A 26320-nucleotide genomic window follows, 5' to 3' on the forward strand; every position below is an offset into this window, starting at 1 on the left:
GTTGTTGCCAAGATCAATGATACTCATGAGTATGAGAGCATTTTGTGAGTATGCAAGCTAAGGCTTCAGTAGAGTCCTAGAGTATTAAGGTATTAAATAGCTCAGCAATTACAAGCACCCTAGAAAATTGATTCATAATAGAGAAGGTACTGTTTATTGCCCAACAATTTATATGGTAGTGGCAGAGTAAGAGAGGCACTATGAAATATTCCTAATTAATTTCTAGGGAAAGTGTATCTGCCATCGTTCTAAATTTTGCCAAAGAGTCTCCAAAGGTTTTATATTAATTGCAAAACAATCCTGTTCTATTTAGAGGTTGTTGAGGTAATTGATGTTCCTTAAAAAAGTCACATTAGGGCCTTAGAGGAGATAGAAATACACAAAAATTTGGGAAAATTATAGAAAATCTTGAATGTTGAGCTAAGAAGTTAGATTTTACTTTATAGTTAACAGAGCCATAGTTAATTTTATAGTTACATTGAAGATGTTTCAGCAGTGATTTCTTCATATATTCTAGAAAAACACTTGGTTGAAATTAAATCCCATTTCAGTGAGAAACATAAGAACTTTCAGATCCTGGAATTTTTATTCGGTTCTTAATAAGTAAACTCATAGAATATTTCTAAGTCACAAAATGTGGTAGTGATCACATACATAATTTTTAATACAGAAAGAAAATAGAAGTCTTAATTTTTTTAGTTGTAAAATTTATTTTTTATATATATGTGTATATATTTTAAAGATTTTATTTATTTGACAGAGAGAGACACAGCGCAAGAGGGAACACAAGCAGGGGAGTGGGAGAAGGAGAAGCAGGCTTCCCGCTGAGCAGGGAGCCCCATGCAGGACTTGATCCAGGACCCTGGGATCATGACCTGAGTTGAAGGCAGACACTTAACAACTGAGCCACCCAGGCACCCGAAATTTATTTTATATATTTGATAAAGAAATGTATTTGTACTTGTGTACTTTCTGAGGGGGAAGAACTTAATTAATATGATGAAAGTAGTCTTCTTCAACTTAGGTACTTATTACCCTTATGTTTATGTCACTTAACTATAAGATTCACCCTAACAAGTTCAGGCAGTTTACATTAATGAAGAATGAAAAATATAATTTGAAGCTGTATGAACAATATGCAATGTGTGCCATTATTTAGTTTAAATCATAAAATTTTTCTTAGGTGTTTTGCTATCTAATTTGGAGTTTGAAAAGCAAGATAATGCTTATTTAACTTCATAAAAAATGAGATATTGGCAACAAAGCCTATTGCTAGATGCCTGATCAATCTAACTTTTTAAGGCTGTCTTTCAGTAGAGTGTGTGCGTGTGCGTGTGTGTGTGTGTGTAATAAGCACTTCCTACAATACCTTTCAAGCAGTCAAGTTCATGGTATTTGACAAATTTTTGCTCTTTTGACTTGATTTTAACATAGTGTTTTAACAATTGTTGCTACCTTTTATAGGACTTGGAAAACAGTGCAGGTGAACTTAGTGAAGGACAAAGGCCCAGGCTGACAGCAGCAGCAGAGAACATCTTACTGGGACAGTCTGTCTCTATGCAGTCACCTGCCACTAATGCAGAGTTTTCGGATAAAAAATGTGCTCCTCAGCCATTATCTCAGCAATATGACACAGTTGCAGGTATACACCAAAATATTGCTTCTTGATATAGCATTTATTAGAATGTACTTGAATCCCATCACACTTCCTTTGTACTGTTTCCAGGCTGAATGCCGTATTCTGTTTTGTGTTATAATTGTGATAGTGATCCTAATCTGAATTAAGAAAATTGCTATTTTCAGGTAGGGGCAAAATTTCTTTATTAAAAAGGGTCTTCATTATTGAAAAGTTTAGTAATGACTATTTTTTTGTGGTCTATATATTTTCCCAGATGTGATTCAGGTGTCAGTGTTAGTACATGAGCCACTGGTTGGTGCATGGGATAATTTTGGTAATAGGCATACATATACTTAAAATTTTTAATAGTGATGTATTTTATTTATTTATTTAATTTTATTTTACCATATATTAGAAAAAATATAATTTAGAACACCAAACTGTGACAGAACATATCTTGTGTAGGACAAGGTTAAATTAGATAATCCTCTAGAAATTCATTCTTTACACTGTATGGATTTCTGACACAATGCTCAGTGTATTCATGACTAGTTTAGAACCTCATTAGCCAGACTTTCTGCTGTAACACTTTGGAAATAAAAATAGAAAAGAGAGGGGCGCCTGGGTGACTCAGTGGGTTAAAGCCTCTGCCTTCAGCTCAGGTCATTATCCCAGAGCCCTGCGATCAAGCCCCGCATCAGGCTCTCTGCTCAGCAGGGAGGCTGCTTCCCTCTCTCTCTCTCTGCCTGCCTCTCTGCCTACTTGTGATCTCTCTCTGTCAGATAAATAAATAAATAAATCTTAAAAAAGAATAGAAGAGAGAATACTGATCACTAGCATATACGGTTGATTCTTATTATCTTTGCTATCTGTGGAGTCATCAGAAACACTGAGTTAGTAAATACTGACCCATTGCTTGGGGAAAATACAGCCTAGATTCCTGCAAGCCTCTGATCATAACATCTTTGTCAACTGATCAATATGTAACTGTATTAATGTGTGTTTCTTTTTAAAGAAATTTATTGTAATATATATTGTTGGTTCATTGACATTGAGCTCAGGGTCCACAACACTGTAGCTCGGGCCTGAACAAAGCTTCTGGAATCCATGTATTTTCTCTCTAAGGCCTGTCACAGCTTTGTGCACTTAAGACACCAGATGGCACTTCAGCAGTCTGAGTGGGGCCACTTGAAACCACAGATCACCAACAGGAAGCACAAAGATGTGAACAGACAGTAAATAGACAGCAAAAGGGACCCTTGTTTACAGTATAAGAGCTGAAATAAGAAAACAGAGCATCACCTTGGTTCAGCCTCAGCTAGTAAATGGGTGATGGAAGTTTTTTTAGTCTACCCATGTCTGTGAATGATCACAAAATCACTGCAACTGTTGATTTGGGGATTAGAAGTAAATTTTATTGAGTAGGTGAATTTGCAAATATGGAATCAGCAAATTCATGAGGAGCAAATATATTCTCATTTGCTGATTTTTCCATGCCCATTGCTGCATTCCCTTAAGTGAAAAGAACTTCCGGAGGTTTGCAGATTTTCCAAGGATCAGAAAAGGAAATGCATTAAGTCAGAAAAACATTAGTATAGAGTATTTAAAATCTCCATTTTATATTGGGTGAACACCTTGTATCATTCAGAATTAAGAGAAATTCAAGACTAAATTTTCCAGGAGAATAAATATAAAGTAAGATTGGAGTTATTTCTCATTTTGTGCACATAGTGAGGGCATTAAATGTTTTACATTCTTTTAAACTAATAGGATTTTTTAAAAAGATTTTATTCATTTGAGAGAGAGAAAGAGAGAGAGAGCACAAGCAGCGGGAGCAACAGAGGGAGAGGGAGAAGCATACTCTCAGCTGAGCAGGGAGTCCGATGTGAAACTCGATCCCAGGACCCTGGGATCATGAACTGAACCTAAGGCAGACATTTAACTGACTGAGCCACCCAGGCACCCCTAAATGAGTAGTATTTAAGATGGCATAAAATGTGACTTTTTGAAGTTTTTATTTAAATCCAGTTAGTTAACATACAATGAAATATTAGTTTCAGGTGTACAATATAGTGATTCAGTACTTCCATATATCAGGGGTGCTCGTCACAAGTGCACTCCTTACCTGTACCCCTGGGGCTAATAATACATTATATGTTAATAAAATTAATTTTAAAAAAAGCACACTCCATAATCCCCATCACCTATTTCATCACCACCCTCCCCACCTTCCCTTTGGCAGCCATCAGTTCTTTGTAGTTATGAGTGGGTTACGAGTGTGTTTCTTGGTTTGCTCCTCTTCCCCCTCTCCTTTGCTTGTTGTATTTGTATCTCCCTATCTGCAAATTGCAGTTAAACAGAATTGACACTAGGTGGCTCTCACAGCTCACTTGAGAGCTGCTAGGTACTTGAGGAAAAACTAGGTACTTGTTAAATTATTATAGAATAAAATACATGAGGATATATCCTAGTTAGTCCCTGCTTATTCCTCTGATTAGCACCTAGCATATTATCTACCATACAATGGGCTTATAATAGTAGGTACACTGCAGGTATTTTTTTAATAGGGAAAAACAGTAAGTTAAGTGGCATAATATAAGATCGAGCATGTAGGTGAGGCAATTTAGCAGAGTGTGGCTAAGAATTTGGGCTTTTGGAATTTCAGATATCAGTTTGAGTTCCAGCTCTATGTACTCTGAGGCAAGCAACTTACTATCTTTGAGGCCAGTAATTTTGTATAGATTGATATAAGCAGAATGTATTGGTAAATTACAGTGTGGTTTGTCTTAGATATCTATAATGAAGTGAATGAATGAATCACATTTCTTTTCAAAACAGCAACATTTTATGAAGCAATCTGTCAATGACCCTTGAGTTAATTCATTTGTCTGCTTCCTATATGCTTGGGAATAGAATTAATCTGCTTCATTTACAAAAACCAAATAAGGAAATGTTCAGAATTTATTATGGGCCCCCCAGTGTGTTTCAGTTATATTGCACTGTGAATTAGCTGTAGTTGAAAGCTGTTGCAATTGTGCATTTTACTAGATTAAAAAATATTTTTGATAGTGGTTTAGATGTTGAAACTACAGTTCTTACTTCATTAAAAAAAAAAAAACCCTACTCATTCATTTTATGTATGGGTTGTGTGTTCCATTTGTTAACCGAGGCTCTCTTTTAAAGTTAGTATTAGGAAGAATGTCTGCCTTAGAATTTCCAAATAATAAAAAAAGTAAAATTAAAAATATATATTTTTGAGCCCAAGTTTCTTCATCTATCAAGTGGGGATAATATTAGTGTATTAGTTGTCTCTTCCTATTTAACAAATTACCCCACAATTTAGCAACCAAAGACAGAAACATTTATATTCTCACACAATTCTGAAAGTCATGAATCTGGTAGCAGCTTAGCTAGGTAATTTTCAGAATCTTCCTTGAAGTTGCCGTCAAGTTGTTTTCTGAGACTGATGTCATCCGAAGGCTTCCACTACGGTTGGAAGATCTTTTTTCCAAGCTCACTCACATGGTTGCTGGCTAGAGGCCCCAGTTCCACTGCTCATGACCTAGCAGCTGGCCTCCCACAAAGATGATCTGAGAGAAAGAAAACAATCAAGATGGAAACCACAAAGTCTTTCATAACCTAATCTCAGAAGTGACATGCCATCGTTCCTTCCACATTCTATCAATAACAGAGAGCAATCCTGGAATAAGATATAGTAGGGGATGATTGAAAGGTATGAACCCTAGGAGACAGGATTCAGGACACCATCTTAGAGGCTGGTTACCACAAATAGTGTCCACCCTTTATGGTTATTAGGAATAGTAAATGACAATGCATATAAAGTAGTCAGCACAGTACTTACCACATGGTAAGTGGTGTTCTCTTTAATAATGACTAGAGTATGTAAAAATACCTTCTTATAGGGATTCAATAGAAATAGACTATCCACAGCTGCCTAGAAGGACTATGCCTGTAGAGAACTAACTTGTTCCTCTTGTTTTAAGTATTTTGGCACATGGTGGTTACTACAGAAGAATGAATACCATGTATCATTATTTCTGCTGTGACTTATCTCATGCCTTATATATGTACATATATATTTTTAATTAGAGAAAGAGAGGTGGAGGGGGCAGAGAGAGAGAGAGAATCTAATTAAGCAGGCTCCATGCCAGCACAGAGCCTGATGCCGACGTTGATCCCACAACCCTGACATCAGGACTTGAGCCAAAATCAAGAGTTGGACGTTTAACTGACTGAGCCATCCAGGCATCCCTATATTGTTTTTTAAATAACTTTACCTGTCGAGGCTCATCAGTTCTTACCTTGCATATCTCCACTTCTGTTCATTTTCAGAAAGTATCCTATTTGCAACCTATATTTCCCTACCACTCTTCCTAATCCCGAGGCCCTCAGTTTGGGTTGAGTAACAAAAAGATGCAAAATTAGTTTTGAAGAGTTGCCTTAGAATCCTAATATGTAAACTGGTATTTTTTGAATGAATTGTGAGGACTCTGGAATACACTACCAATTATAGCTCTCATTTATTCAGAAAACTTCTATTGAATACTACTATGTATCCGGAACTACATTATATTACTATGGTGTTAGGTACTTGAGATACAGAGATGATAGACACCTACTCTCAAGGAAGTTTACAAACTACTGTAAGAGAAATACAAGAAAGAACTGTGTGATTAGTACAATACACATTGCTGTGGGACTGCAGGGGATGACTCTACCCATACATGAAACCTCAGAGGTTTCCCACAAGTCGATATGAAATTGAATCTTAATGGTGGAGTACAATAAGCATCCAGTTCATTCATTTACTTATTCATTCAGAAAATATTTTTTGAGTGCTTGCTATACTCTAACCATATTCTGGGAGCTAGGAATATAAAACCTCGTAAGATCCTATCCATAATGAGTTTTTTTCTCTAGTACGAGTAATAGATGAGAGGACATAAACATGCAATGAATTGTAGTTATTTTGATGTTTGTATAGAATGGGGTACAGGTCACTTGTATCTGGAGAGGGGAATCAGAAAAGACTTTGTACATGAGAGGACGCTTACGTGAAATGGATTCTTGAAGATGAACAGATGTTTGCTGTGTAGTAAATGAGGAGAGACCTTGTGGGCCAAATATGCAGTGAGACAATGAAAAAGAAAAGAAAATAACAAGACTTTATCAGGGAAATATAAGTATCTTATCCATGAATTAGAGCTTAGGATAGATTGGAGTAGTGAGCCCAAACTAGGTCCTAGAAAATCCTGAATAATATATGAAATAGTTTTTGGATTTACTCTTGAGATGATAGGGATCCATTTGTGAACCAAATAGAAAATAATGCCCATCTTGTTTTATATTTATGCCCATGAAAAATTCAGTCTTGAATTTCTATCAATTCTGAATGTTTTATGATATTCACAGATCCATTAAGGATTATAAGTAAATGACTGATATGATGATCTTTGTCTTTTATTTTGCATGATCATCTGAGGTACAGTGTGATGAAAAGATTGGAAAGGATTAAGGCTAGAGGCAAGGAGCCTGGTTGGACAGCTATTATGGTAAAGCTGGTAAAACATTATTCAAGAGTGAGGAAATATAAAAAGGGAGATTTGAAAGACAAGAAGGAGAATGGACAAGACTTAGTTTGAATATGAGAAAAGCAAAAGAAAGGAAAACATATCCGTATGGTTGGTTGGGTGGAATTTCCATTCATGAGTTGAGAGAGAGGGACTATGGAGTAGGGGTAGAGTTAGGAGGAAATAAGGATGAATGGGCCTTTAAGCATGTTGAATTTGAGGCACCTTTGGGTTTCATACAAATGGAAAAATGTATTAGGTTTGACAAACCCAAAGCTGCTGCTGGCATTGGCAATTTTGGATGGACTTAGTCTTCTCTGAAAGTCTTAAGTGTTTAAGGTTGATTTTTCATTGCAGTAAGATGCTAGAAAAGTAAAATTAGGGATTTCAAGTTAAGATAAATTTGATGTGAATGATATAATAGTTACAAAGAGCTAAATTACATTATACAGACAAGACGCCCACACTCAATGAGTATGCTTTTTAGAAGTGACACCATTTGTGTTGTTGAGCAAATTTAGCATTGTTATGATAGCTTTCAGGGAATTCCTACCTGACCCTTTATTACTGGGTTAGATACCTGTCATACATGCTCTATATAGTTCTCTAATGTTGCCTGCCTAATTTTGCTTTTGTCACACTAATCTGTAATCTAATTTGTAATCTAACAAGACTTTATCTTGTTCACTGTCCTATCCCTGTCATCTAACAGAGTCTGTATCACCTAGGTCATAGTAAATATATGTTCAACAATAGGGTCTTCTATGGATTGAAAGCTATTACATGCTTTGAACACTTTGGGGAGATAGTTGATTATATACCTTCTGGATTTTTACAATTAGGTCTTTTATCAAAATTTACTTTGTGTCTTTTTAATGAATTTTTTCTTTATACCATACATTAACCACATATAATCTTACATAAAACAAAATGTGATTATATCATATATTAAATTATAGACTACTTTTTTAGAGTGACTGCCATCCATTCCTCATGCTCACATTTTCTCCTATCCCATATTTTGCCTTACCCCAGCTAACTCACGTTAAGATTCTGGCATGTAATCTTTCTGTTTTTGTCCATAGACACACTCACATGTATAGTATACATGGTAGGTATATATGATATGTGTGTGTGCTGTTATTTTACAAGTCGAGATCATATCATGCCCACTTCCCTGCATTTGTTTTAACACAATAAATCTTATGGAAATCACAAGTCTCTGATTGCCTATGCATTTCTGTCTTCACGTTTGTTGGCCATTTGGATTTGCTCTTTTGTCAATTACCTACTTAAGTTCTTTCCCCGTTTGTTAGGGTCTAAATTTTTCTTAAAACCATGCAATAACTATTTCAGTTGTCAATTACCTACTTAAGTTCTTTCTCCATCTGTTAGGGTCTGAATTTTTCTTAAAACCATGTAATAACTATTTCTATATTTTAGATGTTTTCTATCACCTGTATTTCACATCTTTTTCCAAATTTATACTGAATTTATTATCATTATTTATGGTCTTTCTTTGCCATATAGGTAACAGAATTTTTTATATAGTTATTTCTATCTTCTATACTTTATGTGTTTTTATGGCTTGATTAGGTTTCTCCTAACATAAGTTTATACCTGTAGTCTTGTAGATTTTCTTGCGAGCTTTTCATTATTTAGTGTATTTATATTTAAGTCTATCTGGAATTAACTTTTTCAAATGATGTAAAGTAGAAGCCCAATATGATTTTCTTCCACATAAATAGCTAGTTGGGTCAGCATCAACTAATATATAAGCTGTTTTTCTTCCTACTGAATTAAAATATCGACCAGTTTGTATATTATTCTCATAGAGGTGGGAATATTTTTCTGGATTCTTTATTATAAGTAATCTGAATGCTTTATGAACTTAAACATTAGACTATTGTGTCTTTATGGCACATTCTGTTATCTGATAGGGCAAGTTTCCGCTTCAAAAATTTTTTCATACTTTTGTTGGCAGGTCTCAGGCATTTGTTCTATATAAACTATAAAACTTTTTTCTGTTAAAAATCACCCTAGGGGCACCTGGGTGGCTCAGTGGGTTAAAGCCTCTGCTTTCGGCTCTAAGTCTTGGGATTGAGCCCCGCTTCGGGTTCTCTGCTTGGCGGGGATCCTGCTTTCCCCTCTCTCTCTGCCTGCCTCTATGCCTACTTGTGGTCTCTGTCTGTCAAATAAATAAATAAAATCTAAAACAAAACAAGGGGCGCCTGGGTGGCTCAGTGGATTAAGCCGCTGCCTTCAGCTCAGGTCTGATCTCAGTGTCCTGGGATCGAGCCCTGCATTGGGCTCTCTGCTTGGCGGGGAGCCTGCTTCCCCTTCTTTCTCTGCCTGACTCTCTGCCTACTTGTGATCTCTCTCTCTGTCAAATAAATAAATAAAATCGTTAAAAAATTTAAAAAAAATTAAAAAAAACCACCCTAATGAGAATTATACTAAGTTATGTATTAATATTGGAAGAATTAATATTTTTATGGTATATCATATCATATTCATATCTTGTTCTGTTCTTGTCAATAAGATGTAATAATTTTCATCATATGGATTCTATGCTTTTCTTAATAATCTTATTTTTAATTATTTTAAAGTTTTGGTCACTATAGTAAAGGTTTTTTTTTCTGTTTTTAGGTGGATACTAGTATAATATAGAGAAAAATCAATGATTTTTATATATTTATCTAGTATTCAGTCACATTACCAAATTCTTTTCTCAGTTTTAATAGAGTTCTTTTTCCTCACTAGAGTCTCTTGTTTTTCTAGATATATAACCATATTATCAGCACAGTTTTAAATATCTTCTCTTTTAACATTACTTGTGCTAATTCTTTTATCTTAATTCATTTGCCTGCCTTAGGAAAATCTTGGAAAAGTGACATATGAATAGAGTAAGATATATCAGAATATAAAAAAGCCAGTATACAAGGCTTGGAACAATAGTTTATCTGAGTGATGGGTATTATTATCATTATTAAGTTAATCATATCATATGCTAGATAATTAAATGACAATAGAATAGGTAATAATTTTGAGAAATTGTTTTGTACAGATTGAATCTGGAAAGGTAAAAATTAAAACTCAAGGTGTATATTTTGCTTTTTGTAAAACTCATCTAAAAATAGAGATTGGGGCGCCTGGGTGGCTCAGTGGGTTAAGCCGCTGCCTTCGGCTCAGGTCATGATCTCAGGGTCCTGAGATCGAGTCCCGCATCGGGCTCTCTGCTCAGCAGGGAGACTGCTTCCCTCTCTCTCTCTGCCTGCCTCTCAGTGTACTTGTAATTTCTCTCTGTCAAATAAATAAATAAAATCTTTAAAAAATAAAAAAATAAAAAAATAAAAATAGAGATTAATATAAAAGATCAGAGGGTAATTTATTAGCTATACCAAAGAAATTGTCAATACACTTACTTTTTTTTTCCCCCCTTTTCAGAGAGGGAGAGGTGGGAAGTGGGTCAGAGAGAGAATCTTAAGCAGGTTCCATATGGAGCCCAATCAGGGGCTCCATCTCCCAACCCTGAGATTATGATGTGAGTTGAAATCAAAAGGTGGATGCTTAACCTACTGAGCCATCCAAGCACCCCCTACACTGACTTTTTTTTTAAATACACTGACTTTTAATGGAAAATATTTATGATGTCTTTAAGATACTATTTCATTTGAAAGAATTTGTTTATGTATGATACTTCAGATATAAATCTATTTCTGTTGACTACAATGAGATATACTACACTGTGCTAAATATTCAAAAGGTGGCATTAATTAGGAAAAACAGAATTTTCTTAGAGATATTTCAGGAGGAATGTAAAATAAAGAACAATGGGAGTTGGAAAATGAGGATTTTAAAGATTTTTTTTTTTTAATTTATTTATCAGAGAGAGAGAGGGGGAGAGAGTGAGCACAGGCAGACAGAATGGCAGGCAGAGGCAGAGGGAGGACTCGATTCCAGGACGCCGGGATCATGACCTGAGCCGAAGGCAGAATTCCTCTTACTAACTCTCTGCTTTTTTGGGTAGTCCGTTAACTTCCCTGAGCCTTAGCTTTGGCAGTAAATGATAGGGATAAAACTATCTCACCTGCCTATCTAACAGAATGATTATAATATTCAAATTAAATGATAATGTATGTGAAAGTGCTTGGAGTATAAGATACCATGATATTGTTAGATACATTGATAGTTCTGCTCCTATTCCCTTCTTTTTATTGATTTGATGCCATTATTGATGAGATGCCATTCGGATGAAGAAAAGAACTTGATTATTTGAAGAAAAATGTCTATAGAACAGAGCTAAGCAATAATAACATTTTCTAGCTAGGAAATTTCCCCTTGTTTTCACACTGCATTTTAGAAAGAAAATATTCTACTGACTCTTACTGATAGAAAAGGTAAGCTGGAATGTTAAGAGTTGATGTGAAAGAGTGGGGTTGGTTGTAGACTGCATTAGCAACTTGTTGATTGGAACCTTAGAATAGTCCATAGACTTGTCTGCACTGAGGTACTTTGTGCATTCTCTACAAGCTTTGTTTTGATTGCAATGAAGACTTGGTACCAAATTATTTTGGTTAAAGTACACTGCTACTTCTTATTCCACAGTGAGAAATATTGGTAATTTTAGTCAATTAATTGTTCCTTTTCTAAGATAAATTAAACAATTTTTACTTTTTGTTTATATCTTTGATAGCAGGTGGTGGTTATGAAGATTCATGTGCAAGTCATGGTCCAATGAGTTTGGGAGAATTGGAGTTGCAGCCAAATTCTAATCCTGCACTTCCCACAACACTTCTGACAGCACAAGAAAATAATGTTAAGTTATCAGGAGCTGCTGAAGATATTCATCAGGTATCCAATTAAAAACTCTTGTACTTTACTTAAAATGAGAATGGGAACAATATTGTCTTAGCATGTAGTATACTGTATGGAGCATAGAGTCTTTGTAGTCATGTTTCCTTTATTTACTGATTCACGCCTGGATACAAATCTTAGCTCTTAGGATTCTAGCTGTGACCTTGAACACATAGCCTTTTTCTAAGCCTCAGTCTCCTCATCTTTATTTTAAAGATTAAAAAATAACATATATAAAGTGCTTGTCATCTAGTTAGGTAGCTATTATCATTTATACTTTGTATACCCATGCAATATCGAGTTCAGTAATTTACTGTAGTAGGTACTCAAGAATTATTTATTATATTAAAATTTGCAAAAGTTGTTAACATGAAAGCATATGAAATTTCATGCTGAGTTAGGCCAGTGGCCCGTGTAATTCTGTGTACTGAAAAAGTAGATTAATTACTCTTCAACATTAACAGTTTTGTGTCTGTGTAATAGCAATGCATTTTTCACTGTTGATTCATTTATTCACTAAGTATTTATTGCATGGTATTGTATAGCATTGCACGGTGTTGGTATTACTGGCCACCTCAGGAGTTTCCTGAGTGAAATTCAAAACTGGCTTCCTATACATTGAGAGCAAGGAGAGACCGAATAATGATAGACCACTTCAGAGTGGTAGGTGGCAGGTTCAGTAATTAAGGGAACTTATCGATGAGGCTTGTCTTGGGCAACTGTAAGACAAGTAGATCTCTGTACCTGCCCACTAGAATCTTAAAAGTTTATATGGAAGCCTTCATTTGGTTCAGTCAGCTATTCAGTCCAGATGAACACTTGGAACACTTCACTCTCTCAAGGCTATGTCCTTGGAACTGCTGCTAGTATGCAAATACTAGGTGTGATGTATATTCCAAAGATGGGGAGGAAGTAAGATACCTTGATTGACTGGGTTCAGCCTCTGGGTCAACTGTCATTGATAAGAATCCAGAGATAGCTTTTTAAATTCCTGTCAAAACATATCTGATAGATGTTTTCAGGAACTCATTCATAATTAGGCCCATAAAACAGGAAAAAGAAGAAAGAAAATGGCTTCGTAATTCGTGATGTGTGATTGTGAAAGAATGTGTGAATACGAGACAGTTTCAAATTCGGTTAAGTTATAAGTAGGAAAGAGAAATGATGGCGCTTATGGTGGAATATACATTTCTTGAATGGTGAAGGAGGGTAACAATACCTACTATCTTGTGAGAATCAAAAGATGTTACTATATATAAAGGCTCTTCGAAAATTGCAGTGTATTATGCAGATTTTCGTTTTATGTAAAAGTGGTTATATGGCAGAGCTTACAAGCAAATTAAGTTTTTATCCTGTCTAAATCCATCATGTGTATATATCTAAGATAGTTTGATTTATAAGGAACTCTGAATTCTCTAGTAAAAATAGAAATAATTTGAATATTTGAAATCTGTGTGTATTATCCAAATCTTTTTCAAAAATTTATTTCCAATATCTTTTCATTAGTAGTATGTACTTTATCACCCATTTAGCAATTAGAAAGCACGCTTAATATTTGAACTTTATATAAGAAACATCTAAATAATTTTCTTGCTCAGAAGTCTTTAAAGTAACTTTAAAGGCAGTATTATGACTTCATGTCTTAAATTCTTTAGTACCAACAAAAGCATGACCAAGATGTTAAGCAAGTTGAACATAGGCCAGCACAAAGTCGTTTAATACGTGTAAGAAATAAATCTGATACTTCACTTTCACAGCAACAAGGTAAGATTAGTTTTCTTCTAATATAATAGTTTTATACTTGTCCTGATATTGAATAAGTATATAATGAGAATTCTTTATTTTTATATACATCTCATTCTTGTTCTATAGGCTTTTTGTTTTCTCTTGGTCCATTGGGATAAAGAATCTGGTATCATATTTGACTGTATGTGTATTCTTTTTACCAATAAACACTATTTCTAATGGAATTTTAAAACTTTTAGGTAGTGTTTTTCCTTTAATTTTACCCTTTAGTTCTTGTGCAATTGGATGCCTTTTTATCTATATATAGGCCTATATCTGTGTCATAGTTGTCTGTTTTAAAATTATAATACGATAAAGGTAAGGGGCTATGTCTGTAAAGGTGATTTGTAAAGGGTATTTAGAGTTGTGGATGATGTTGACCAATAAGTACAATGTAAGGAAACTAAGGACTCTCACATTACATGCTATTAATATGAATGACCTTTTCTGTACTGCTCAAAGTTGTGTGGTTGAATTTCATCTCTACCATCAGCATCACAGTAGTTTGATGTTCCCTTTGTGTTTCTGAAAGACTGTTGGCTTTGTGCTTTATTTATCTTCCGCTTCTTAGTCATTTAAATTTAATATAACCTAAATTCTGAAATTAGGCAGTAGAAATTAAGATATCTTCTGTTTTAAAACTTTACTTCCACAATCTAGGAAGAAGTATTAGAAGTGTTTTGAGCAGTAGAACATTTTTCTTTGCTTTTGTAATTGTGTTTTTGTCTCATTTATTGAATGCCAACATAATTGCAAATGTAACTCAGCAGTTAGTGTTCTAGGAAAGACTTAAATGAAGAAGTACTCAAGATAATTATTGAAATTATGCTATGTAGATTTTAGATTTTTACTTTTCTGCTTTCTGTTACTCTCTTGCTCCAACTTCTCAGTACGTTGCCTTCCTGACCACTTTTTCAACCTAACCATGGTATAGTAGTATTAATATCGTGTTTTAGAATCTAATGAAAAGTTGCCTGTAAAACTCTTATAGTATTTAAACCTTAATTATGACTGTATATAGATATGAGCAAATGAATGTTTCTAAGATAATATCGGGACTGACTTGATGTCCTTCTACTAAGTACTGTTACCATTCATGGTCAAATACTATACATAAAGTTAGGTTTTTAAAAATTATAATTTCTTAAAATTATTAGTAAATTATTATATGTAATGAAATATTTGGGAAATATTGTATGTAATGAAATGATCATTTTTCTCAATTGATAGGAAAATTTAGTAAGATTTTAAAGTATCTCTCTAGGAAAGTGACATCGCTTTCTGTGTCATATTTATAAACATTGACCACAAGGTGGCAATAGTTAAATTCTTATGGACTCCAAACAGAGTCTACAATGTCATTAAATAATGTCTAATTAACATTTAATAAGTCAATAAAAATCATAAGAAGAATAAAAGAAACCAAGATGTTAGCCCTTTAAAGAAAGTTTTATTTAGAAAGAATTCAGAACATTTGAACTTAATATATGTAATTTTTTTCATTTACCTTTATATGTAGTACAGAAGTTAAGAAAGCTGACCTATATCAGTTTTGACTGAGACAAATAAATACCCAGTCAGCTATAAATAGAACATTTTAAAATAGAAGCCAAGTGTTTCACTCTATAATTGATACACATCTCTAAACTGAAAATTTTTTGAATGAATACAATTACCTTGGCAGATATAGTCAGTTATGACTTTTTTCTCATAAACTTTGTGGGCTTTATTTTTTTCTTTCTCTGATCAAACCCTGACATTGCCAAACATTTCAGAGAATAGGAGAGTCAGCGTGCCAAAATTATCGTCTAGGGCTCTCAGGACTTTGAAGGAATTCAATCCTATCTCTCATACAGAGGCCTTGAAGAAAATGAAGGAAATTAACCTTATCACAAGGGAATCAAAACCACGTATTTTCTGACAGATAAATGCTTCTAAGAATACTTGAATCTCAAATTATGACTATTTCAGGAGGAAGCATCATGTATTTCACTTTGAAATGTGTGGTAGTTTAATATGTGTATATAAAGAATCAAAAAGCTTACTAGCAGTATCAGCTCTTGTAGTGATCATTAAATACTGACCAAAGATATGATAGGACATGGGTTCTAGCACTATGCTTCCAAGAAATCTGTGAAATCCTTGTTTTTTTTTCCTCCTTTGATTATGACTTTCAGGTTTTAACATAAAAGAGAGAAATTGACTTGTCTCTGGAATGTAAGAGTGAAAATCTTTCATTTGGTATTGAATTCATTGGGTATATTTTCAACCACATGATACCACTTATCTGATTCTATGTCCTGATTAATGATTCTAAAGTAAAAGCAATCATTTAAGTGATTTTAATGAGTCATTTAAATTTTTTCCTTTTTACTATTGTAAGTTAACTTTTACTGTATCTTTTACTATGCAAGTTAACTGTCTTCCATATTAATGAGAGACTAGTTTTATTTTTTTATTTTATTTTATTTTATTTTTTTAGATTTTATTTATTTTATTTGACAGGCAGAGATCACAAGTAGGCAGAGAGGCAGGCAGAGAGAGAGAGAGGAGGAAGCAGGCTCCCTGCTGAGCAGAGAGCCTGATGTGGGGGCTCTATCCCAGGACCCTGGGATCATGACCTGAGCCACAGGCAGAGGCTTAAACCCACTGAGCCACCCAGGTGCCCTGAGAGACTGGTTTTAAATCCACTTATTTGTTATAAACCCAGGAACAATTAAAATCTATAAAGTAATGTATTAAAATAGTTCACTTTGTTTTTTTATTTTTTACATTTATCAGTATCTGTTTACATTCTATCAGTATGGTTGACACATAGTGTTATATTAGTTTTCTGGGTACAGAAAACTAGTGATTTGACAAGTTTATATATTACGCTATGCTCATCACAAGGGGAGCTGCTATCTGTCATCATACAACACTGTTACAATATCACTGGCTATATTCCTTATGCTGTACTTTTAAAAATTATTTTTATTAACATATAATGTATTATTTGCCCCAGGAGTACAGGTTTGTGAATCGTCAGGCTTACACATTTCACAACACTCACCATAGCCCATACCCTTCCCAATGTCCATCAGCCAGCCACCCTCTCCACACCACCCCCCACCCACCCAGTAACCCTCAGTTTGTTTTGTGAGATTAAGAGTCTCTAATGGTTTGTCTCTCTCCTGATCCCATCTTGTTTCATTTTTTCCTTCCCTATCCCCCAAACTCCCCACTCTGCCTCTCAAATTCCTCATATCAGGGAGATCATATGATCATTGTCTTTCTCTGATTGACTTATTTCACTCAGCATAATAACCTAGTATTATGATCTAGTTCCATCCACATCATTGTGAATAGCAAGATTTCATTTCTTTTGATGGCTGCATAGTATTCTATTATATATTTATACCACATCTTCTTAATCCATTCATCTGTTGATGGATATCTAGGTTCTTTCCGTAGTTTGGCTATTATGGACGTTGCTGCTATAAACATTTGGTGCACATGCACCTTCGGATCACTACATTTGTGTCTTTAGGTTTAATACCCAGTAGTGCGATTGCTGGGCCATAGAGTAGCTCTATTTTCAACTTTTTTTTTTTTTTTAAAGATTTTATTTATTTATCAGAGAGAGAGAGAGAAAGCGAGCACAGGCAGACAGAATGGCAGGCAGAGGCAGAGGGAGAAGCAGGCTCCCTGCCGAGCAAGGAGCCCGATGTGGGACTCGATCCCAGGACGCTGGGATCACGACCTGAGCCGAAGGCAGCTGCCCAACCAACTGAGCCACCCAGGCGTCCCTATTTTCAACTTTTTAAGGAACCTCCATGCTGTTTTCCAGAGTGGCTGCACCACCTTGTATTCCCACCAGCAGTGTAGGAGGGTTCCCCTTTCTCTGCATCCTCACCAACATCTGTCATTTCCTGACTTGTTAATTATAGCCATTCTGACTGGTGCGAGGTGGTATCTCATTGTGGTTTTGATTTGTATTTCCCTGATGCCGAGTGATGTTGAGCACTTTTTCATGTGTCTGTTGGCCATCTGGATGTCTTCTTTGCAGAAATGTCTGTTCATGTCTTCTGCCCATTTCTTGATTGGATTATTTGTTCTTTGGGTGTTGCATTGAGAAGTTCCTATTAGATTTTGGATACTAGCCCTTTATCTGATATGTCATTTGCAAATATCTTCTCCCATTCTGTCAGTGTCTTTGGTTTTTGTTGACTGTTTCCTTTGCTGTGCAAAAGCTTTTGATCTTGATGAAGTCCCAATAGTTCATTTTTGCCCTTGCTTCCCTTGCCTCTGGCAATGTCTCTAAGGAAGAAGTTGCTGCGGCTGAGGTTGAAGAGGCTGCTGCTTGTGTTTTCCTCAATGATTTTTATGGATTCCTGCCTCACATTGAGGTCTTTCATCCATTTTGAGTCTGTTTTTGTGTGTAGTGTAAGGAAATGGTCCAGATTCATTCTTCTGCATGTGGCTGTCCAGTTTTCCCAACACCATTTGTTGAAAAGGCTGTCTTTTTTCCATTGGACATTCCTTCCTGCTTTGTCTAAGATTAGTTGACCATAGCATTGAGGGTCTCTTTCTGGACTCTCTAATCTGTTCCATTTGTCTATGTGACTGTTTTTGTACCAGTACCATACTGTCTTGATGATGACAGCTTTGTAATAGAGCTTGAAGTCTAGAATTGTGATGCCACCAACTTTGGCTTCTTTTTCAATATTCCTTTGCCTATTCGAGGTCTTTTCTGGTTCCATATAAATTTTAGGATTATTTGTTCCATTTCTTTGAAAAAAATGGATGGGATTTTGATAGGGATTGCATTAAATATGTAGATTGCTTTAGGTAGCGTAGACATTTTCACAATATTTGTTATTCCAATCCAGGAGCATGGAACATTTTTCCATTTCTTTGTGTCTTCCTTAATTTCTTTCATGAGTACTTTATAGTTTTCTGACTATAGATTCTTTGTCTCGTTGGTTAAGTTTATTCCTAGGTACCTTATGGTTTTGGGTGCAATTGCAAATGAGGTTTACTCATTAATTTCTCTTTCTTCTGTCTTGTTGTTGGTGTAATGAAATGCAAGTGATTTCTGTGCATTGATTTTATATCCTGACACTTTACTGAATTCCTGTACCAGTTCTACCAGATTTGGAGTGGAGTCTTTTTGGTTTTCCACATGTAGTATCATATCATCTCCAAATGGATCCCAATTATTCTAATATTGTTTCATCTTATGGTATTATTTATCTCTCGAATTCTCCCCTTGTGGTCCAGTAGTTGTCTCTCTTTTGCTCAGCTTCTTTATTCTCCATCATTTGATCTTCTGCATCACTAATTCTCTCTTCTGCCTAATTTATCCTAGCAGTAGGAGCCTCCATTTTTGATTCACCTCATTAATAGCTTTTTTGACTTCAACTTGGTTAGATTTTAGTTCTTTTATTTCTCCAGAAAGGGATTTTATTTCTCCAGACAGGATTTCTCTAATATCTTCCATGCCTTTTTCGAGCCCAGCTAGCACCTTAAGGATCGTCATTCTGAACTCTGGTTCTAACATATTACCAATGTCCATATTGATTAGGTCCCTAGCCATCGGTACTGCCTCTTGTTCTTTTTTTCGTGGTGAGTTTTTCCGCCTTGTTATTTTATCCAGATAAGAATATATGAACGGGACGCCTGGGTGGCTCAGTTGGTTAAGAAGCTGCCTTCGGCTCAGGTCATGATCCCAGCGTCCTGGGATCGAGTCCCACATCGGGCTCCTTGCTCCGCAGGGAGCCTGCTTCTCCCTCTGACTCTGCCTTCCACTCTGTCTGCCTGTGCTCGCTCTCGCTCGCTCTCTCTCTGACAAATAAATAAATAAAATCTTCAAAAAAAAAAAAAGAATATATGAACGAGAGAATAAAATACTAAAAAGGTGGCAAAGACCCCAGAAAAATGAATGCTAACCAAATCAGAAGAGATCCAAAAACGGGGGGGAGAAGACGGGGGAAAAAAGAAAAAAAAATTGTGTGTGTATATATATACACACACAATGTTATATATATATATATATATCCCCAATGTATTTTTTTCTTTTTCTACATATATAGATTTTTCTTTTTCTTTTTCTATATATATATTTTTTTCTTCATATATATATACACACACACACACACACACACACACATACACATACATACACATATTAGACTGGTGAATAGAACAGGGCCACCCACTTGATTTTGGGTGTGGATATAGATATAGATATAGATATATAGATATATTAGACTGGTGAATAGAACAGAGCCACCCACTTGATTTTGGGTGTATTTTTGTCTCTTAGAAGAAACTACCGCCCACAATTTTAAAGAAAGAAAAACTTGTATATGTAAAAAACAGTAAGCTTGGTGAAGGGATGGAATATGACTGTAAAGATGAAAATGTTTTAAAAATCCTGAAAAAGGAATTGATAAGTTGGTTAGAAAAATCAAAAAAAAAGAGGAGGGAATGTGCTTAGGCTGGAGACTAGAACAAAGCCATGTGCTAGATTAGGGTATATTTTTATCTATTAGAAGAAATTGTATCCCAAAATTTTTTAGGAAAAAAATCTATATGTATACAAAAAACAAGGCTAAATACAATGAAATGATAAAATAAGACTATAACAATGAAGGCGTAAAAAGTTTTTTTTTTAAAGAAAGTTGTTGTTAAGATAAACTAGTTTAAAGATGTTAAATGTTAAAAGAGGAAAGAGGAAAAGTTTAAAAAATAGGATAAGAAAAAATAAAATAAAAAAAAAAAAACTTTGCAAAACTGAAGGATCATGGGGGAAAAGCTGTGAATTCTATGCATTGCTTTCCCCTAGCCCTGGAGTTTCACTGTTCTCCTTGATGGAAAGCTTGGTCTTGACTGGATGTTCTTGTTGATCTTCTGTGGGAGGGGCCTGTCACAGTGATTCTCAAATGTCTTTGCCCGAGGTGAAATTGCACCACCCTTGCCAGGGACTGGGCTAAGTAATCTGCTCGGGTTTGCTTTTGGAGCTTTTGTTCCCTGAATGCTTTCCATACTGCTCTGGAGGATGGGAATGAAAATGGCGGCCTCCCAGTCTCCAGCCTGGAGGAGCCGAGAGCTTGGGGCCCCACTCCTTAGTGTGCCCTCAGAGATAAGCAGTCAGTCCCTCCAGTCTCCCTGGTCTCTGGCCACACTCCGAGCTCACCCAGTCTGTGACCGAGCATTTCTATCTTTGGTGCACAGCCCGTTTGGAGTCTCCAACCCAGTAGATTCCTGGCACACTGCTCCTCCCAGAGGAGGAAGGTGAGTCTTCTCCCTGGACCTGCTACTTGTGGAGTCCCTGCTCAAAGAACAGTGGCCCAACTGTGCCTTGGATCATGGTTTAAGGTAACCCTGATCTTAGAGCTCACTCCTCAGCTCTGTCTCTATAGTTGGCATCCCTGCTCCAATACCTGGGAGCACTGCCACACTCAGACACCCCTGATCTTTCTGTGGCCCCACGGGACCTGAGACCACACTGTTCCCACGAGGGCTCCAATCCTGTTTAGCCTTTGGAGCGATGTCCCTCAGTGGAGCAGACCTCTAAAAGTTGTGATTTTATGCTTCACTGCTCTGCCACTTGTTGGGATTCGACCCCTCCCCCCACAGTCTGTCTTCCCGTGGCTTCGGATTCACTTCTCCCTTTCAGAAAGTGGTTGATATTCTGTTCCTGGGATTGCTGCTCTTCTTCTCTTCTATCTCCTGTTGAGTTTGTAGGTGTTTGGAATGGTTTGATAACTACTCTAGCTGAACTCCTAGGATCTGATGACATTTCAGATTGCTACTCCTCCACCATCTTGCCTCTCTTTCTTATGCTGTACTTTTCATTCCTGTGACTTACTCATTCCATAACTGGAACCCTGTATCTTCCACTTCCCTTAACCAGTTTTGCCAATCTCCCCTCGACCCTTCCCTCTGGCAACCATCAGTTTATTCTCTGTATTTATAGGTCTGATTCTGGTTTTTGTTTGTTTATTCATTTGCTTTATTTTTTAAAATACACATAAGACTGATATCACATTGTATTTGTCTTTCTTAGTTTGACTTACTTCACTTAGCATAGTACCCTGTATGGCCATCCATGCTGTTTCAGATAGCACAGTCTTATCCCTTTTTATGATTACATATGTTCCTGTGGTGTATGTGTGTGTGTGTGTGTGCACCAGCTTATCATATCTTCCTTATCCATTTATCTATCAATGGACACTTAAGTTGCTTCCATGTCTTGGCTATTGTAAATAATGCCACAATAAACACAGGGCTGTATATATCTTTTTGAATTAGTATTTCTATTTTCTTTGGGTAAACTATCCAGTAGTGGATTTGTTGGATCATATGATATTTTTGCTTTTAATTTTTTGAGGACCTCTGTATTTTCCACAGTGGCTGTACAAACTTACATTCCCACAGACAGTATTCAAGGGTCCTTTTTTTTTAAAGGTTTTATTTATTTATTTGACAGACAGAGATCACAAGTAGAGAGGCAGGCGGGGTGGGGGGGGGGGAAGCAGGCTCCCTGCTGAGCAGAGAGCCCGATGAGGGGCTCGATCCCAGGACCCTGGGATCATGACCAAAGCCGAAGGCAGAGGCTTTAACCCATTGAGACACCCAGGTGCCCTTCAAGGGTGCTTTTTTCTCCACATCCTTGCCAACACTTGTTATTTCTTGTCTTTTCTATTTTAGCCATTCTGACAGATGTGAGGTCATATCTTGTTGTTTTGATTTTCATTTTCCTGATGATCAGTGATGTTGAGCATCTTTTTATATTTCTGTTGACTATTTGTGCATCTTCCTTAAAAAAATGTCTGTTTAGGTCCTCTGTTTAGGTCTATTTTTTAATGAGATTGTTTTTCAGTGTTGAGTTTCATAAGTTCTTTATATATTTTGGATATTAACCCCTTATTGGATATATCATTTGCAAATACTTTCTCTAGTAGGTCACCTTTTTGTTTTGTTGATGGTTTCCTTCATTGTGCAAAAGCTTTTTATTTTGATGTGGTCCCAGTAATTTATTTTTGCTTTTATTTCTCTTATCTTAGGAAACATGTTTAGAAAAATGTTGTTATGGCTGATGTCAGAGAAATTACTGCTTGTGTTCTAGGATTTTCATGGTTTCAGCCTCACACTTATGTCTTTGATCTATTTTTATTTTTGTATATGGCATTAGAAAGTGGGCCAGTTTCATTCTTTTACATGTAACTATCCAGTTTTCCCAACATAAAATAGTTCACTTCCTGGAGTGCCTGGGTGGCTCTGTCAGTCAAGTGTCTGCCTTTGGTGCAGGTCATGATCTCGGGGTCTTGGGATCAAGCCCCACATCGGGTTCCCTGCTCATCAGAGAGTCTGCTTATCCCTCTGCTGCTCTTTCCTGCTCATGTGCTCATTCTTTCTCTCTCTCAAACAAATAATCTTAAAAATATTTTCTTCTTTAGTTTTTCTCTTAAAATTTTAAGACCATAATAATAAATAATAATTAGAAAGTCAAACATGCTTTACATACTCTAATCAAAGGGGAAAATTAAATCTTATGTTTTGTGCTTAAATATTGGGCAGAAAAAAATAATGAACACTGTTTTTCTGAAAATAAATAAATCAATTTAATTAAAAAAAATAAAATAAAAAAATAAATATTGGGCAGATTAGTTGTCAGTTTGCTTGAAAATCATAGCATTCTTGGCGTCCTGGGTGGTGCAGTTGGTTAAGCATCTAACTTTTGGTTTCAGCTCAGGTCACGATCTTAGGGTCATGAGATTGAGCCCCAAGTTGTACTATGCGCAGAGTCTGCTTAAGATTCTCCTTCTGCCCCTCCCCACCATATGCTTTCTTTCTCTAAAATAAATAAATAAATAAATCTTAAAAATAAAATAAAATCACAGTGTTCCTTAAGTTTTATATTGTAAGTTATATATATTGATCAATAAATATGTATCAAAGTACTAAAAATATTAATTTTAATAACTTATCAGAATCAAGTTACATTTTTGTGGGAAATATGCTTAAAGTATCACAGATATTTTTGACATTATGTCCTGAGTTTAATCCTAGCAATTTTAGCACCCTTTATATCTCACCTGCAGTGATTATGATTTAAATATATAAGAATTAAGAAATTCAAAGTTTATGTATATTTAGAAGCTATTTCTGACCACATGTGCAAATGAAATCATTTTTGTTCTTTAATGAAGTGGTACATTTTTTCCCTTTGTATTTGAAATATAGCTAAATTATGACAGCTGTCAAAATTATAATTGATGTCAATTATTTCAAAATCACAATTAAAAGTTTGAGTTCACTTTTTCCTCTTCAGGTATGACAGTGATATAGAAATCTTGTATGTAGATTTGTGATAGGGACAGGATGGAACACAGACCAATACATTAGCCAGAAATCCACAAATCCAAATGTGTAATAAGCATTGTCTGAGTAAATGTGTCTTTTACAAATTCATGCTATTATTGATTAATTAAACAGAAATTCACTTTAAAATGTTTCTACATTGGGGAGTTCTGTTTCTGCCTCGGATGAGGGAAGGAGAAAGAGTGTCGCTTCCACCCTATCATAACATATCAGATAAACTACAAAATCACAACATTTCTTGAACCTATCAATGAGCTTTTGATGCAGAGCAACTAAGTATTCTAAAGTCCAAGAAATACAGACTCCTCCAAAGAGATGGGACACAAACACTATCTCACTGTGCCAAAGCAGAGTCACAGGAAGACACACCAGGCACCTGCAAGTGGATAAGATATATATGGACAAATTTTGTAATGGGTTGCTAAAGGCCAAGTGTAAAACCATCACAGCTACAGATACAAAGGGAGTTCACTCTTACTTTGCAGTCTCTTTTCCACAGACCTCTAGAACAAAAAAGTTTGGGATGCAGGGTAGAAGACAGGAGATTATCCTTTACTGGTATAGACCTGGAAGAAGAGAGTGACTGTGACTCACAGAAAGACCAGCTGCCCCATTAGGACCCTTTTCATGTAAGAACAAATTTTTTTAAAAATTTAATTTTATTTTATTATTTTTTTGTGTGTTCCAAAATTCATTGTTTATGCACCACACCCAGTGCTCCATGCAATGTATGCCCTCCTTAATACCCACCATCTGGCTTGCCCACCCCCCTACCTCCCTCTCCTCCAAAACTCTCAGTTTGTTTCTCAGAGTCCACAGTCTCTTTGGTTTGTCTCCCCCTCCGATTTCCCCCAACTCACTTCTCCTCCCCATCTCCCAATGTCTTCCGTGTTACTACTTATGCTCCACAAGTAAGTGAAACCATATGATGATTGACTTTCTCTGGTTGACTTATTTCACTCAGCATAATCTCTTCCAGTCCCATCCATGTTGGTACAAAAGTTGCGTATTCATCCTTTCTGGTGGAGGCATAATACTCCATTGTATTTATGGACCATTTCTTCTTTATCCGCTAGTCTGTTGAAGGGCATCTTGGTTCTTTCCACAGTTTGGTGACTGTGGCCATTGTTGCTATGAACATTGGAGTGCAGATGGCCCTTCTTTTCACTACATCAGTATCTCTGGGGTAAATACCCAGTAGTGCAATTGCAGGGTCCTAGGGTAGCTCTATTTTTAATTTCTTAAGGAATCTCCACACTGTTTTCCAAAGTGGCTGCACCAACTTGCATTCCCACCAACAGTGTAAGAGGGTTCCCCTTTCTCCACATCCTCTCCAACACTTGTTGTTTACTGTCTTGTTAATTTTGGTTATACTAACTGGTGCAAGGTGGTATCTCAATGTGATTTTGATTTGAATCTCCCTGATGGCTTATGATGATGAATATTTTTTCATGTGTCTGTTAGCCATTTGTATGTCTTCTTTGGAGAAGCGTCTAAGAACAAAATTCTTAAGTCACTGGGAAAGGGGCAGCATATCCATCACCTCTGGAGCACAGGTAAAAACCCACTGTGGTTGCCAGAAGTAAAAAGAAAAGAACAATCCACTCTTGATGAAGAGGAAGGAAATAGTCTTAGGCCCCAAATATTATATTAGTACCATTAAAAGTCTCTTATTGCTGGCAGAGGGGTAGGAAACTCCCCTACATAAAACTTGCTAAAAGGACAAGGTAGAATTTGGCTCCCACAGGAAGGAGAGACAGGATCACTGAGAACCCCCCATCACAAGACCTGAGCATGTGGGATTTGCCTGGGACTGAGGCTGGACCAGGATAACAGAAAACTATCCCTACTCTGTCTTTCACCATGTGAGCAACAAGTAGTGAGAAACAAGCAGCAGCAATCTAATATGGTCAAGGCACAAGAGTGCAGAGAGACACTCCCTCTCTGGAACAGATGCACAGTGAAGGATGAAAGGTGAGGTGGAACAGGCACATTAAGAAAAACACCCTGGGGTGCCTGGGTGGCTCTGCTCAGCGGGGAGCCTGCTTCCTCCTCTCTCTCTCTCTGCCTGTCTCTCTGCTTACTTGTGATCTCTCTC

The 26320-nt window shown here is 36.2% G+C and overlaps 1 protein-coding gene across 8 annotated transcripts in view; it reads left to right on the forward strand.

Moving 5' to 3' along the window:
* Positions 1-26320, forward strand: part of KIAA0586 (KIAA0586 ortholog) — a 132115-nt gene that overhangs the window by 65846 nt on the left and 39949 nt on the right. For 6 of the 8 annotated variants that reach the window (XM_032344326.1, XM_032344328.1, XM_032344329.1 and 3 more), the window contains 3 exons: positions 1465-1642; positions 11906-12063; positions 13722-13830. In XM_032344326.1, coding sequence (XP_032200217.1) covers positions 1465-1642; positions 11906-12063; positions 13722-13830 — 445 coding nt within the window. Of the gene's footprint in view, positions 1-1464; positions 1643-11905; positions 12064-13721; positions 13831-21069; positions 21130-26320 lie in introns of all 8 variants that reach the window. The other 2 variants (XM_032344325.1, XM_032344324.1) reach the window with 2 other exon arrangements.

The sequence above is a fragment of the Mustela erminea genome, chromosome 5 (genome assembly GCF_009829155.1).
Source record: "Mustela erminea isolate mMusErm1 chromosome 5, mMusErm1.Pri, whole genome shotgun sequence".
Taxonomy (NCBI): domain Eukaryota; kingdom Metazoa; phylum Chordata; class Mammalia; order Carnivora; family Mustelidae; genus Mustela; species Mustela erminea.